Source organism: Geotrypetes seraphini, chromosome 8 (assembly GCF_902459505.1).
Source record: "Geotrypetes seraphini chromosome 8, aGeoSer1.1, whole genome shotgun sequence".
Taxonomy (NCBI): domain Eukaryota; kingdom Metazoa; phylum Chordata; class Amphibia; order Gymnophiona; family Dermophiidae; genus Geotrypetes; species Geotrypetes seraphini.
In genome coordinates this window covers 1900777-1916842 of record NC_047091.1, presented here as the reverse complement: position 1 = coordinate 1916842, position 16066 = coordinate 1900777, and the positions used below count along the sequence as shown (strand labels likewise).

The following is a 16066-nucleotide window of genomic DNA, read 5'->3' as shown; positions in this document are numbered from 1 at the left end:
GTCTTGGCTATAGTTAATTTTAGATGGCAGCGAGACATCCAGGTAGCAATGTCAGAGAGGCGGAACATCATCTCCTGGCGCTGATAGCGTCACATGTGACCGGAGTAGACAACATTCAAGTGGACTTCATCAGTCATCAGAGTTTGGATTCCGGTGAGTGGACCCTGTCACTTCAGGTGTTTCAGGCGATTGTGAGACGTTGGGGACAACCCTGCCTTGATCTCATGGCCATAGCACAAAACAAGAAAGCGCCACGCTTCTTCAGCCGCAGATTCGAGCCTGGACCTGCAGGGCTTGATACTCTCATACAGCTGTGGCCTCCGGATGTTCTTCTCTATGTCTTTCCACCTTGGCCAATGATCGGCAGGGTTCTTCAAAAGAGTGTGACTCATCCAGGCCGAGTTATTCTAGTGGCTCCCAAATGACCGCGAAGACCCTGGTATGCAGATCTGATATGACTGAAGGTAAGACACAGTCTGCGCCTGAGTACCTACCCAGAACTTCTTACTCAGGGCCTGGTAGCCATGGAAGATCCAGGTTGCTTTGCTCTTACAGCTTAGCTCTTGAACGTGTGGCCTTAGAACATAAAGGCTATTCAGAGCTTGTGATCACTATTCTTCTCAAAAATAAATCATCCACAGTGTCCACCTACGCTAAGGCGTGGAACAGCTTCACACATTGGTGTTACCAGGATCAGGTGGATCCTTTATTGGTTCCAGTGTCACGGGTCCTTGCCTTTCTCCAAGATGGTCTGGATAAGGGCCTCACTGTGGCATCTTTAAGAGTCCAGGTGGCCGGTCTATCTTGTTTCTGATCTCAGGTTAGCCAGTCCTCGTTAGGGTTGCATCCAGATGTTGCTCATTTTTTGAAGGGAGCTTTTCGGGTACTGAAGGGTATAGACTTAGTAGATAAGGACAGGTTGTTCACCCTCTCCAAGGTAGGGAGAATGAGAGGGCACTCTCTAAAGTTGAAAGGGGATAGATTCTGAACGAATGTAAGGAAGTTCTTCTTCACCCAGAGAGTGGTGGAAAACTGGAACGCTCTTCCGGAGTCTGTCGTAGGGGAAAACACCCTCCAGGGATTCAATACAAAGTTAGACAAGTTCCTGCTGAACCAGAACGTAAACAGACGGATAGACAAGGGCGACTCGGTCGACATTGTATATCTGGATTTTCAGAAGACGTTTGACAAGATTCTGCATGAACAACTACTTCAGAAAATTGTGAGCCATGGAATCGAGGGTGAAATACTCACGTGGACTGGAAGAGTGTTATCAGCGGGGTGCCGCAGGGCTCGGTGCTTGGACCCGTGCTCATCAACATCTTTATAAACGATTTGGACATTGGTACGATGAGTGAAGTGATTAAGTTTGCAATGATACAAAGTTATTTAGAGTACTGAAGACACAGGGGGATTGCAAAGATCTACAAAGTGACATAATCAAGCTCAAGAAATGGGCAGCGACATGGCAGATGAGGTTCAACGTGGATAAGTGCAAAGTGATGCATGTCGGTAACAAAAATCTCATGCATGAATATAAAATGTCCGGGGCAGTACTTGGAGAGACCTTCCAGGAAAGAGACTTGGGAGTCCTGATCGACAAGTCGATGAAGCAGTCTGCACAATGCGCTGCGGTGGCAAAAAGGGCAAACAGAATGCTAGGAATGATAAAGAAGGGGCTCACAAACAGATTGGAGAAGGTTATCACCTGGAGTACTGCGTCCAGCACTGGTCGTTGTACATGAAGAAAGACACAATATTACTCGAAAGGGTCCACAGAAGAGCGACTAAAATGGTTAAGGGGCTGGAGGAGTTGCCGTACAGTGAGAGATTATCACCTTGACCCCATTACTGAAAAAATCTGACCTTGACCCTTCCATACCATCCAGCTATCTCCCAATTGCAAATATCCCTCTCCTAACCAAGATGCTAGAGTCCATCATTTCTTCCCAACTCTCATCATACTTAGAGAGATTCTCTATTCTTTTACCCTATCAATATGGCTTTCGTCCTAACTTCAGCACCGAATCCCTACTGTCTTCCCTGATTTCAAGGGTTCAACAACTTCACTCTCGAAACAAGTTCGCCGTCCTCCTACAATTTGACCTTTCCGCTGCTTTTGACGTTGTTCACCATGATATTCTTGTTTACCAACTCTCTGAGATAGGTATCGACTCCACAGTCCTAGGTTGGTTCTCTAAATTCCTCCGCTCTCGTTCTTACATTGTTAACATGAATGGCACCTCATCCTCCCCCTGGAAACCGAATTGTGGAGTCCCGCAAGGCTCTCCACTATCCCCTATCCTTTTCAACATCTATGTGTCCTCCCTAAAACTCCTCCACCTATCCCCCCTTGAAACAATTTACACTTATGCAGACGACATCCTCGTCCTCCTCGAGACCGATTCGAACCTCACCGACCTGTCTAAGAACATATCCTCTTGTATAATGAACCTACAATCCTGGGCCCACACTGTGCAAATGAAATTGAATGAGTCCAAAACAAGACTTCTTTGGCTCAGTCCAAAACTAGATCACCTACCCACCTCCATCCCACTACCCTCTGGCTCCTCTCTGCAGCTTGAGTTCTCGAGCAAGGTCTTGGGCATCATCATTGATTCCACATTGTCCTTCAATGACCACCTCCAAACCTTGGTAAAAAAATGCTTTTTCAGTCTTCACATGCTGAGGAAAGTTAGATCCTGCTTCCATCAAAAACATTTTACCCTCCTTGTCCAATCCATCATCCTCTCCAGATTGGACTATTGCAACTCTATCTACTTAAGCCTAACTAAGAAAAACCTCCACAGACTCCAACGGATTCAGAATGCCGCGGCCAAGCTCATCTTCGCTAAAAGTAAATTTGACCATGTCTCCCCGCTCCTGACCAAGCTCCACTGGCTTCCGATAATCGCCAGGGTCCACTATAAATGTGCCTGTTTAACTTTCAAAATCCTATATGGTATCCTCCCTCCCTTTATCCATCTTTCTTGGAATTCCTCAAACCCTAATACCACCAGATCCTCCCAGAAATTAAAACTAAAAGGCATTTCCCACACAGGAAAGCTAGGGACCTCCCTCCACTTCAAAATCACTGAGCTCTGGAACAACCTTACCTCCCCTCTTCGGAACTTGAGCTCTCTCCAAGTTTTCCGCAAACATCTGAAAACCTGGCTTTTCTCAAAAAATGTAAGCCTCCCTCCAATTTAGGAATCAAGGAAACTCTTATATCTTGCCATCCCAAGTCCTGTAAATTTTCTTCCCACTTCTACCTCTAACCCTCTGTTGTAGTTCCTTCCTATTTCTCCTACTGTAAACCGCGTCGAGCTCTACGAACGTGGAGATGATGCGGTATACAAACCTAAGGATTAGATTAGATTAGAGAAACTGGGCCTCTTCTCTCTTGAAAAGAGGAGACTGAGAAGGGACATGATAGAAACATTCAAGATACTGAAGGGAATAGAATTAGTAGATAAAGACAGACTGTTCACACTCTCCAAGGTAGGGAGAATGAGAGGGCACTCTCTAAAGTTGAAAGGGAATAGATTCCGTACAAACGTAAGGAAGTTCTTCTTCACACAGAGAGTGGTGGAGAGTTGGAACGCTCTTCCGGAGTCTGTTGTAGGGGAAAACACCCTCCAGGGTTTCAAGACTAAGCTGGACAAGTTCCTGCTAAACTGGGACATACACAGGTGAGGCTGCACTCATTTTAAAGCACTGGACTTTGACCCGGGGACTGCCACGTGAGCGGACTGCTGGGCACGATGGACCACTGGTCTGACCCAGTAGCGGCAATTCTTAAGTTCTTAAGAATCCATTCCCAGCCTGGGACCTTAATGTGGTGCTATCAGGCCTTGCCAGAGCTCCTTTTGAGCCTCTTCGCGATGCTTTTCTACTGGATCTTGAGATCATAGAAACATGGCAGATAAAAGCCAAATGGCCCATCTAGTCTGCCCATCCGCAGTAACCATTATCTCTTTCTCTCTCCGAGAGATCCCACATGCCTATCCCAGGCCCTCTTCAATTCAGACACAGTCTCTGTCTCCATCACCTCTTCCGGGAGACTGTTCCATGCATCTACCACCCTTTCTGTAAAAAACTATTTCCTTAGATTACTTCAGAGCCTATCACCTCTTAACTTCATCCTATGCCCTCTCATTGCAGTTTCATTTCAAATTAAAGAGACTCGACTCATGCACATTTACATTACATAGGTATTTAAATGTCTATCATATCTCCCCTCTCCCGCCTTTCCTCCAAAGTATACAGATTGAGATCTTTAAGTCTGTCCCCATACGCCTTCCTTTGGACCGACTCCATCCTTTTTATATCTTTTTGAAGGTGTGGCTTCCAGAACTGTACACAATATTCTAAATGAGGACTCACCAAAGTCTTATACAGGGGCACCTGCATTCTTGCAGGAAAACACTCTCCTGTTTCTGTTAAGGCGCATTCTACTAGGAATGTGGCTTCTTTATGGGCCAAAGTGTGATCTGTTTCTCCTGAGGAGATTTGCAGGGCGGTGACGTAGTCATCTCTTCACACATTTGCCAAGTTTTACAGAGTGCATTTTGCTGCCAGATGGGATTTGGCTTTTGGGTCCGCGGTCTTAAAGGCCAGTGCAGCAAGCCCACCCTGATTCTTTGGGGGGGGACTGCTTTTGTACGTCCCTATGGTCTAGAACAGGGGTCTCAAAGTCCCTCCTTAAGGGCCACAATCCAGTCGGATTTTCAGGATTTCCCCAATGAATAAGCATGAAATCTATGTGCATGCACTGCTTTCAATGCATATTCATTGGGGAAATCCTGAAAACCCAACTGGATTGCGGCCCTCAAGGAGGAACTTTGAGATCCCTGGTCTAGAATGTCTCACTTATTGCACTGGAAAAGGAGATATGTACTTACCCTGGTAAGCTCTATTCCAGTAGATAGGTGAAACATTCTAGACCACACACCCCACTCTGTCCTTTCTGTGCCTGCTTTCAGATTTCAATGTCACATTTCAGTCTCAATCTGTTTCTTGGAGACCGTCCAGAGCTTAGGGGCTGTGAAGTAGTTGTAAATATGCTCACCCTGTTCTGTGAGTAGTACCTGAGCTTCTTTGAAGCCTTTGTTGGCGGTTATGGATGTTTAGTTGTTTTGAGCAGAACAATGTTTTAGCCTGTCATTACAGGTGCCTCTACTTCACAGTTGTGAGTGTCCTTTTATGCTTGGGTATTGATTGATGGGAGAAGCTAAGCTAGTCTGTGAAGTACTCTAGAGGCGGAGTTGAAAACCTGGAATGGTTCTCTTCTGCAGTCCATGCGGGTAAAGGGAAATAACCCTATGGTCTAGAACAGTATTTTTCAATCTTTTGACACCTATGGACCAGTGGAAATAAAATAATTATTTTGTGGACCGGCAGCAGTCCGCAGACTGGCAGTTGAAGAACACTGGGCTAAGTTGTGCCCATCTCCACCCAATCTCTGCCCCAGACCCCGCCCTCATAATAGAACTAATTGTAACACCATTTTTTCCATCCATTTTTCATATATACACACATACAATATAATCGTATGCTAACCACAAAATTAAAATACACAAAGCACACTGTATGCTTTTCAACATTTATCCCTACCAGAAAACAGATAACCCCATGCAAATGCAGGACCAAAAACTAAAAATACTAATATTCACAGACAAACCCTAAGATGCAAGACTCTGCAAGCAGTACAACCCCCCGAGAAAAACAAACAAACGCATTTCTTCCTGAACAGACAGCAGATGTAAAAATCACTAAATAAAAAAAATAAAAGCATTTCCCCTACCATTGTTGTCTCTCTCCCTCCATGTGCTTTGCCTTCTGGCCTGCCCCCGGTGTTAGCTTCAGACTGGTCCACGGTGCGATCAACGCAGGGTCTTCAGGCCAGCTCCCTGAGTGCTGCATTGCACAAAGTTATGGGAAACGGCTCCTCTCGCACGGCCCGCACCTCATCTGGAAGCCTTTCCTCTGACATTGCGACATCAGAGAGAAGGCTTCCGGGTCAGACGCAGGCTGTGGGTAAGAGCCTTTTCCCATGGCTTTGTGCACTGCAGCACTCAGGGAGCCGGCCCAAAGACGCCACCTTGATCGCACCGAGGACCGGCGGCTACAGAACAATCTCTTGGGCATGATGGAGGTGCCGGCCCTGTGGACCGGCAGAAAATTTCTGCGGACCAGCACCGGACATGTTGAAGCATTCTATTATTGCTGAGGAGGTGGAATGGGCGATTCATGCATGCCCTTTGGGTAAAGTGCCGGGGCCAGACGGGTATCGAGGTGAATTTTATAAGTTGCTTGTTGGGGAAATTGCTCCAGTGTTAGCAGAGATCTTTAATTTAAATGTGGATAAGGATTTCCTCCCTTGGTATTTAAATCAGGCTCAGATTATTGTCCTTCTCAAAGCCGGGATGGGACCTGACTCTGCTGGAATCCTATAGACCCATATCTTTGTTGAATTTCAAGACGAAACTGATGGCTAAGGTCCTTGCCAATTGTTTGGCCTGGGTGTTGCCCTCTTTGGTGCCTGACCAGCAGGTAGGCTTTGTGTGCGATCGCCCGTTGTCTAAGAACCTTCGATGCATTCTGTTGGCGTTGGAAAGGGCTGCTGCAGATGGAACCCCCTCCTTACTCATCAGTTTTGACGCCGAAAAGGCTTTTGACTGAGTATGGTGGGGGTTCCTCTTTGCTGTACTTTGTGCATTTTCTTTAATGCTCTATTGTGTATTTATATGCTCTATGCTGTATTGTGATCCGGTGGTGCAGATCTCAGTGAATGGGAGTCTCTTGACCCCTTTTGCGATTTGTCAGGGCACTCGCCAGGGCTGCCCTCTCTCACCGCTGTTGTTTGTGCTGTCCTTGGATCCTTTGATTCGAGAGCTCCAGTCTAATGTGGACATTAGTGGCCTTCAGTTAGGAGCTACTCACTTTAAGGTTGCGGCGTTCGCTGACAATCTCCTGGTCTTTTTGACTACTCTGCATCGGTCCTTGCCTACCCTTTTGGAAAGTATTCAGGAATATGGGGACTTTTCCGGTTTTGCTCTGAATCTGAAAAAAATCGGAGGCGTTGGCCTCTTCTGAGGACCTCCGGGGATCGTAAGGGGGGGAACTTGCCCTTGAAATGGGCTGAGTCCTTTTTCGGGACTTAGGGATCCATTTGTCCATGAATGTTCATCAACTTTACCGTTTGAATGTGGATCATCTACTCTCCACTACTGCCTCTGTTTTGGCTACGTGGCGCAAGTTGACACTTTCACTTTTCTGTATATACCTCAGCTGAAAAATTGTTCTTGAGTAAATGCTATATTCTGGGGAAAAAATGTATTTTGAATTACTGGTTGGCTGATGTACCTCCCTCCTTTGAGTATTGGAGGAATAAACTGCATGAACTGATGGGATGGGAGGCCCGGTTGGCTTCCTCCTCTCGTTGCAGAAGTAGAGACTTCGTCACTATTTGGTGTCCTTATTTGGACGTTTTATCTCCAAGGAGTCGTAGTCGCATCCTGAATGGACTTCAGTTGTTTCCAACCCACCTGTCTGAACTTGGTTTCTTTTGTGCTGCTCGTTTTGGGGGCTGGGGTTGGGAGTGTGTGGGGGGATTCGATGGAGGGGCCTGGGGGAGGGGGGGCTCTTTTTGTGGCCTTGGAGGACATAAGAGTCCAGTCCTCTTTGGCAGGTATCTCTACTTGTAAAACAGTGTTTCTTGTAGAATGTCATATTGCCCTTGTTATGCTTTTTTCTTGTTAATAAAAAACAGATTTCAAGTAAAACTTTGATGAACTCTGACCTGTTTCTGCTCAAGTTTGTGGAAAATACAGTGGCCTGCTGGTAAGAGTTCATGAGGACACACTGGCAGTAGCCACAACTTAGACCCAATAAAATTTAAACAGTTAAAAACGGTTTAAAATGGCTCAGTGGACAAGTTTTACAGTATACTGAATGGAAGATTTAAGTTCCTACTTTTGGTAATCCCTGACGGAATCAATATGACAGGTATTTTATCTCAACCCGCGAACTGGGTCTTGAAGAAAACCACACACTTTTTTCCTCTGCTCCTCCCACTTAGCTGAGGAACACAGATCCCCCTACAGTTTAGTCCAAAAGCAAATGAATAGCACTGGAACAAAGAACACACACAAAGAGGGCAAGCGGATCTTCCCCATCACACACTAGCATTCTGTTTTGCTCTGCAATATATAAGAAAATAATTAATAAACAGGCAACATGAAAAACAGAAAAGAATGTGGCAGTGATAAGGAATCAACATGCTACTTGCAACAAGCACTAGCTGGAAAAAAGCCAGCAGTAAAGATAGGTACTCAAATATATGGAATGATTCCCCACAGGGCCCATCTGCTGACTGCAAGATACTTAGGCCTAAAAGGAAAAACAGCCAAAGCAGAAAAATGCAGGCAATACAGAGAAAAACAGTAGATAGAGGGCAGGCTGTATTGACTCTGTCAGGGACTAACAGAAAGAAGATTATCAAAGGTAAGAATCTAATCTTCCATTCTGTTACGTGTTACGTCCCCTCCAGAGTCAATATGACAGGTGACGTACCAAACCAATGGCAACATCTAGGATGGGACAGAACAGCCAGTTCGCAATACTGAGACAATATGCCATAGCCACTCTGTAAAACCATGTAAAGGTATGAAGAGACGACCAAGTGGCCTTTCTACAAATTTCAGCCTGATGAAATCGCTAGAGACTCTGTACATGAAGCAGTGACATATCTTGTCGAGTGAGCTTTGAGAGAAACTGGCAGCTGCTTGCCACAGGAGTTGTAAGTTGACGAAATGGCCATGCGGATCCATTGGGAAGTAGAGGCCTTGGACACCGGCCTACCTCATCTGAACTGGCCAGAAAGAAGAAAAGCACTGGTCCCTCCAAGTAAAGGAGTAAAACTCTTCACATGTCCAGTCTTCTCAGAATCTGAGCATTCCACTCCAACCCTGTGGAAAGCAGGCAGAGAAACTTCTTGGTTGACATGAAAATCTGAAACCATCTTCGGAAGAAAAGAGGGAACTGTCCGGAGGGAAAATCCTGCCTCCATGAACTAGAGAAAGGGCTCTCAGCAAGAGAGAATCTACAGCTCCGAAATATGCCTTGCTGAGACAATCACCGCGAGGAAAATTATCTTGACCGTAAGGGTCTAGAAGGGATGCATCCAAGAACAGCTCCAAAGGGGTTTCCGCAAGCTTTTTCAGAACATTAAGATCCCATGTAGGGAATGGCTGTTGCAAGGGTGGTCGCAAGCAAAGTGCCCCCCTAGGAAACCTAGTCATATCTGGATAAGACGTAAGCAAACTGGAACCACTGTGTGCTTTAAAACAAGAAAGGCCAGCCACCTGTACCTTGAGGAAGACCACCATCAGGCTTTTTCCAAACTGGCTTGGAGGAAAGCAAGGAACACAGAAATGGGAGCACACAATGATTTTACCTATTCTCTGGCACACCATTACTGGAAAGCCTTCCAAGCCTTAGCATAAGCCGCCATGTAAAATCATGTGAAAAAATTAGGACACCTCAAAATATTTAGTACTCTTAAGAAATGTTCACATATCGATGTCTTTTTTTAATTATTATTATTTATCTCTGGAAAATAAAGTGAACAACAAACAACAAATATTTTCCTTGATTTACTCATGAAACAAAAGATATCCACAAAAAATGTGTATTCTGAGGAATAAATTATGACACCCTACATCCTAGCAGCTAGTGTTGTTACTCCCTTTGGCTGAAATAACTGCGGTGAGGAAAGTTTGGCCCACTCCTCAATCCAGAATTCTTTCAGCTGTGAGATGTTTGAGGAGTTTCTTGCATATAAAGCCCATTTCAAATCACCCCACAGCATCTCAATTGGATTAAGATCAGGGCTTTGACTCAGCCACTCCAAGACTCTCCATTTCTTAGTTTTCAGCCAGTCATTGGTGGATTAATTAGTATGTTTTGGGTCATTGTCGTGCTGCAGGGTCCCGTTCCGTTTCAGCTTTAATTTTCTTACAGATGGTCTCACATGTTCCTCAAGCACCCTCTGATACCTGGTAGAATTCATGGTGGATTCATGATGGTGAGCTGGCCAGGTCCTGCTGCAGCAAAGCATCTCCAAACCATGACACTTCCACCTCCATGCTTCACAGTTGGTATGAGTTTCTTTTCCTAGAATGCTGTATTTGGTGTATGCCAAACATGTTCTCTTTTCTGGTGTCCAAATAATTCAATTTTAGACTCATCTGTCCATAGAACACTATTTCAGAAGTCCTGGTGTTTGTCTACGTTCTTTCTGGCAAACTTCAGTCTGGCATTGATGTTTCTCTTAGAGAGCAAAGGATTCCTCCTTGCACACCTCCTATGCAAATTAAATTTGTGCAGTCTCTTTCTGATTGTAGAGGCATGCACTTTCACATCAACAGTAGCAAGAGCCTGCTGTAGGTCCCATGACGACATTTTAGGGGTTTTCGAGACTTCTTTTAGCATCTTGCAGTCTGCTCTGGGAGTCAACTTGCTTGGACAGCCAGACCTGGGTATGTTGGCAGTTGTTTGGTAAGTCCTCCACTTGTATACTATTTTCCAGACTGTGGAATGGCTAATGTCAAATTATTTCGAGAACTTTTTAAATCCCTTACCAGATTTATAAGCTGCTACAATCTTCTTTCTGAAGGCCTCAAACAGTGCTTTTGATCTCACTACGGTGTTCACTCTCACTGTAGCAGTCATGAGAACACCAAACTAAATGTCTGAGGTTTAAATACGGAAAAATCTCCTTCAAAATGCTGAGTAACGATGTTCTAATCATGTGCACCTGAAGTGATAAAGTGGCTCAAATCACACAAGTGTAATTGGGAGGATCTGTGGGAATTTCCTAATTTATTCCTCAGTTAGAATACACATTTTTGTGGATATCTTTTGTTTCATGAGTAAATCAAGGAAAATTTTTGTTGTTTACCTGCAATTACATCACTTTCTTTTCCAGAGAAAAATTAAAAAAAAGATTTTCTTTTCCAGAAATAAATAAAATAAAGATTTGACATCAATATGTGAACAATTTTTCACATGACTGTATGTGTATTGCCAATTAAAGCCTTGCCATCTTGGTCATTTCTGCTCATATGTTGCTGTCTTGATTTTTTGTTTTCTCCCTTTATTATTTTTGGTTACGACCTTACTGAACCATATGCCTCAAATAGATTGACAACCAACTATTACACCCAACCTCCAGCTGTTTTACACTCTTTCTAGTGTACTATAAGTCTTTAACATATTTTTGTGACACAATCAATACATTGTATAAACGAATGTGGCCTCAGGTACACCTCCTCTACCTTTGCTATTAGCATGTATTCGGTGGAGATATCTGTGTGTCCTATATCCTCATTGGCCTACATTCTTTTTTACTTAGTTGTCTTAGTTGTCAAATAGATTGAGACATACCCACTCTCACTATAGTCAAGTCCTACCTTTGAGGATCTTAAACCCAAATAATATCCTTTTGTGTTCTAGCTACATTTACAGTAATACATTTCTTGAAGCATCTTAATTATTGACTAGACTACAATAACAGAGCATCAATCTACAAGACCTATATAAATGTTTTATTATTTCTTAAATCTTACACTACCATTCCAAGCAGTTCATTGATTACACTGCAACACAGAACAATTTAAACATACTTGATAAGACACAATAGTGCTGACGTTTTGATTAGGGAGTAGTACTGAAATGAAAGATGGAGGTCCTGCAGAATTCAGCTAAAGGTACAGCAGGAGCTTAGAGTAGCTGCTCCCTTTTCTGTGGGCTCTGACCTTTATAGTGGGGTGTGTTTTGTTGGTATCGGTGCTCCTCTCTCCAGGGATACTGCCTGCTGACCTCCCCTCACATTTGTAACGGAATCTCATCCCACGCTGCTTGGGCTGTTCAATGATCTCCACATAGGGATTGTGGTTCACAACTTGGACATCTGGAGACAGAAAGAAACCATTAAGACAACTGTAGTCCTTCACTCTATGTAGGCCAAGTCTCCTAGCATTATTTAGTTATTATTTATTTTTATCATTTATATTCCACTTAAACCTAAGCAGATTACAATTTACGATATATTGTATTGAAGGTACAATAAACTTTCTTCTCTGTCCAAAAGGTGCACAATCTAAACTAAAGTAACTAAAAAGAAGGAGTATTAAATGTATATTACATTGTGTATAAAAAGCAAAGACAGAAAAAAAAATAAAAGTAAAGATAAAGAAAATAAAACACAAAGGCAAAAAAATATATAACCTAGCAGTTAAAAGTGGACTAAAATATAAAATAAAAATAAAATAAAACTTCAGTCTGTAGAGAAGTCAGAGATTCAGTCAAGTTCAATGGAGCACCACACATCCATCCCAACTCCAAGACAAGGAACTCGTTACCATCTTCATGCGCTCTGCCCCTGCTTTGATTTTCAACCCTTGAGGGACTACTAAGTTTCCAAGTTTATTAAAATTTAATATACCACCTTATCAGAAATCAAAGCGGTTTTGCAAAGTTTTAATTTTAAAAAGGGGACAATAAAACAACATAAATGAAAAACAAAAAAACGACAGAAACTTACTGAAACAAGAGGAGACGGGGAGGAACTACAATATTTGGATAGAAAAGAACAGTGAAGGGTAGAAAACACAAGGAGGGGGAAACGAAGAGCTCAGCCAAAGAGGCTGAACCAACATGAACTTAAAACATCCTTAAAAAGACGATCATGATTCAAATGCATCTTTAAAAAGAAATGTTTTTAAACTGGATTTAAATTTATCTAGGGACATGGTCTCTCTTAAATGGCTTGGAGCCAAATTTCAAAGTGAGGGGGCCGTAACAGAGAAGATACTGGTTCTCATGGTATTGATGTGCCTTAATGAGGGGATAGAAAGCAAATTTTGGTTAGAAGATCGGAGGGAACGATGAGAAGAGTGAGGGATCAGGAGCTGGCTGGCCTGCAACCTTAGTTCTAAATCAACAACATAATCTTATAAGTAATTCGATGTTCAATGGGCAGCCAGTGAGCTTTAATCATATTTTCGAGCATTAAAAATGATTTTTATGGCTGTGTTTTGGACAATTTGTACACACCTTATTTCTTTCTTGGTGATTCTTTTATACAGCGCGTTACTATAATCCAGACATGAGATAACCAATGAATGAACAAGGGTGTTTAGTGAAGACTGGTCAAGCAACTTGGCGAGAGAGCATATCATACAGAGACGGTAGAAACATTTCCGAACCACAGAGCTTGTTTGATCATGAAAAGAAAGTTTCCCATCAAAGACAACCCCTAGTAACTTAATAGACAGGACAGTCTGTATTGGGACAGACTTAAGTTCAATAGGTGAGGATAGTGTAAGACCGTCCTTCAAAGGAAATACCATAAATTTGGTTTTGTTAATGTTAAGCGCTAACCTGTTAGAACTAAGCCAATTGCTAATTTTCTCTAGTTTCAGATTAATGATGGAAATTTCATCAGGGCTGTCAAGGTTGATTGGGTAGGTTAATTGGATATCATATGCGAAAATGGGAAGGACGCTGGGAAGGAGAAGGACGCCTGAGGGACTGCTCTGGAACTCTCTCGCTAACATCGGCTTCTACCTCCAACCTACCTTAACAGTTTTCGTTCAGGATTGCCCACTTCAATTGCCACTGGTTGGAGGGACCATTTTCTGCCATTTTTGCCTTTCTGGAGTGACGACCTAATGGATAACGCCACTTAAGGGAGCCAGAAACCATCGTGCTCTCCTGCAACAAAAATGGCGTCAGAGCTGGGATGCTGCTAGGAGACATCTCTGAAGATCAATGCACTGCAGCCGAAACATGGTTCCATGCTCTGAGGAAACCCGACATTCAAGTTAAGCCAAATATTTGAGGCTGGCGCTGTGGCTGTGCAGCGGGCGTGCTTGGGTACCCACAGACACCTTTCTTTTTACTCTGAAACTTTCCTTGGTTCCTGCTCGGCCAGGTGCTGCTGCCTTCGTTCAAAAAGCTATTTTTATGGGACTTAAAACTATTCTTCAATGCTGGCTGACTCCACATATTCCCACAGTGTCACATTGGCGGACCCAAATGATTCACTTGGCAGGGTATGAAGGTCAGGCTATTTCTGACATGGACTCCAAACAGTGCACATTATTTATTCACTGTTAGTTGCCTTTTTATTCTACTTTGACACCTACTGCTAGAAGTAGATTATTGAATTGACTTGCTCAACTTGTTTGGTCTTTGGAGAAGCTGTTTCCGGGGGGTGGATGGTGGGCAGGGGATGGGTTTTTTTCTTCTCATCTTGTGTTTGAACTTTATTGTGTGACTGTATTTTTTGATGGTTATTTGAAAATTCAATAAAACAGATTTAAACAAACATCATCTGCTGTTTTGAGGCCCAGTCTCCTAAGTTCCTCTTGCAATTTTTCACAATCCTCTTGCAATTTAACAACTTTGTGTCATCAGCAAATTTAATTATCTCACTAATTATTCCCATCTCTAGATCATTGATAAATATGTTAAAAAGCAGCAGTGCCAGCAAAGACTCCTAGGGAACCCCACTACTTACCCTTCTCCATTTAGAATATTGACCATTTAAACCTACTTTCTGTTTTCTATGTTTCAACCCGTTCTTAATCCTTCATAAGATATTACCTCCTATCCCATGACTTTCTAATTTCCTCAGAAGTCTTTCATGAGGTACTCTGTCATATGCCTTTTGAAAATCCAAATACGCCTTTATCCACATGTTCATTCACTCCTTCAAAGAAATGTAGTAGATTGGCAAGGCAAGATTTCCCTTGACTAAATTCATGTTGGCTTTCTCTCATTAATCCATGCTCATGTATGTGTTCTCTCATTTTGTTCTTTATAATAGTCTCTATCATTTTGCCCAGCACCAACATCAGACTCACTGGCTTATAATTTCCCGATCACCTCTGGAACCCTTTTAAAAAAATCAGCGTGGTCACATTGGTCATCCTCCAGTCTTTTGGTACTATGCTGGGTTTTAGAGAAAAATTACAAATTACTAACAATAGCTCTGCAAGTTCATTTTACAATTCCATCAGCACTCTGGGATGTATACCATCTGATCCAGGCAATTTGCTACTGTTCAATTTGTCAAATTGAACCATTACGTCTTCCAGTGTTACAGAGATTTGTTTGAGTGTTGAGTTCATCAGCACTGAATACCATTTCATAGTCTAATGGACTCCATCTTCCCAATTTAAAACCCTATCCCTGATTTAGAAAAAAGTCCCTGCCTAACCCCAATCCCCACAGAATCGTACCTCAAAAGAGGCAGGAGAAATGCACACTTGTTCATGCTTCCAGCATCTCGAGAAATGGTGGCATTTGGCCTCATGTGGTGCATCCTGAGATGCACTAAGATGAGGGGTAGCATGACAGTCTGCCATTGAGCAGGAAGGGGTCAGATAGGTTCAGGAGTGGAGGGAGGGGCATTAAACTACTAAAGAATAAATTTGAAAGTTACTGGGGAGCAGGAGGTTTGTGTCAGAGACTCCCTCTAACCCTTCATAAGGACATAACTTAAGAACATAAGAGTTGCCATACTGGGTCAGACCGGAGGTCCATCGAGTCCAATATCCTGTTCCAAATACTGGCCAACCCAGGTCTCAAGAACCTGGCAAGAACCCAAGGCGTAAAACAGATATTATTCTGCTTATCCTAGGAATAAGCAGTGAATTTCCCCAAATCATCTTAATAATGTCTTATGGACTTAAATAGTAAATTATCTAAACCTTTTTTAAATTTTGTTAAGTTAACTGCTTTCACCACATTCTCTGGCAATGAATTCCAGCACTTAAAATACATATTGAGCAAAGAAATATTTTCTCCAGTTTGTTTTAAACCTACTACTTAGTAGTTCATCGCATGCCCCTAGTCCTAGCATTTTTGGAAAGACTAAACAAGTGATTCACATCTATCTATTCTACTCCACTCAGTATTTTATAAATCTCTATCATATCTCCCCCAAGTCGACCTCTCCAGGCTGAAGAGCCCTAGCCACTTTGCTCTTTCT

The 16066-nt window shown here is 43.0% G+C and overlaps 1 protein-coding gene across 1 annotated transcript in view; it reads right to left on the bottom strand.

Annotated features, from left to right (window-relative positions):
* RELA (RELA proto-oncogene, NF-kB subunit) overlaps positions 1-16066 on the bottom strand; it is a 67388-nt gene that overhangs the window by 18522 nt on the left and 32800 nt on the right. Inside the window, exon 3 of the mRNA XM_033956644.1 lies at positions 11823-11977. Within this exon, the coding sequence (XP_033812535.1) occupies positions 11823-11977 (155 nt within the window). The remainder of the gene's footprint in view (positions 1-11822; positions 11978-16066) is intronic.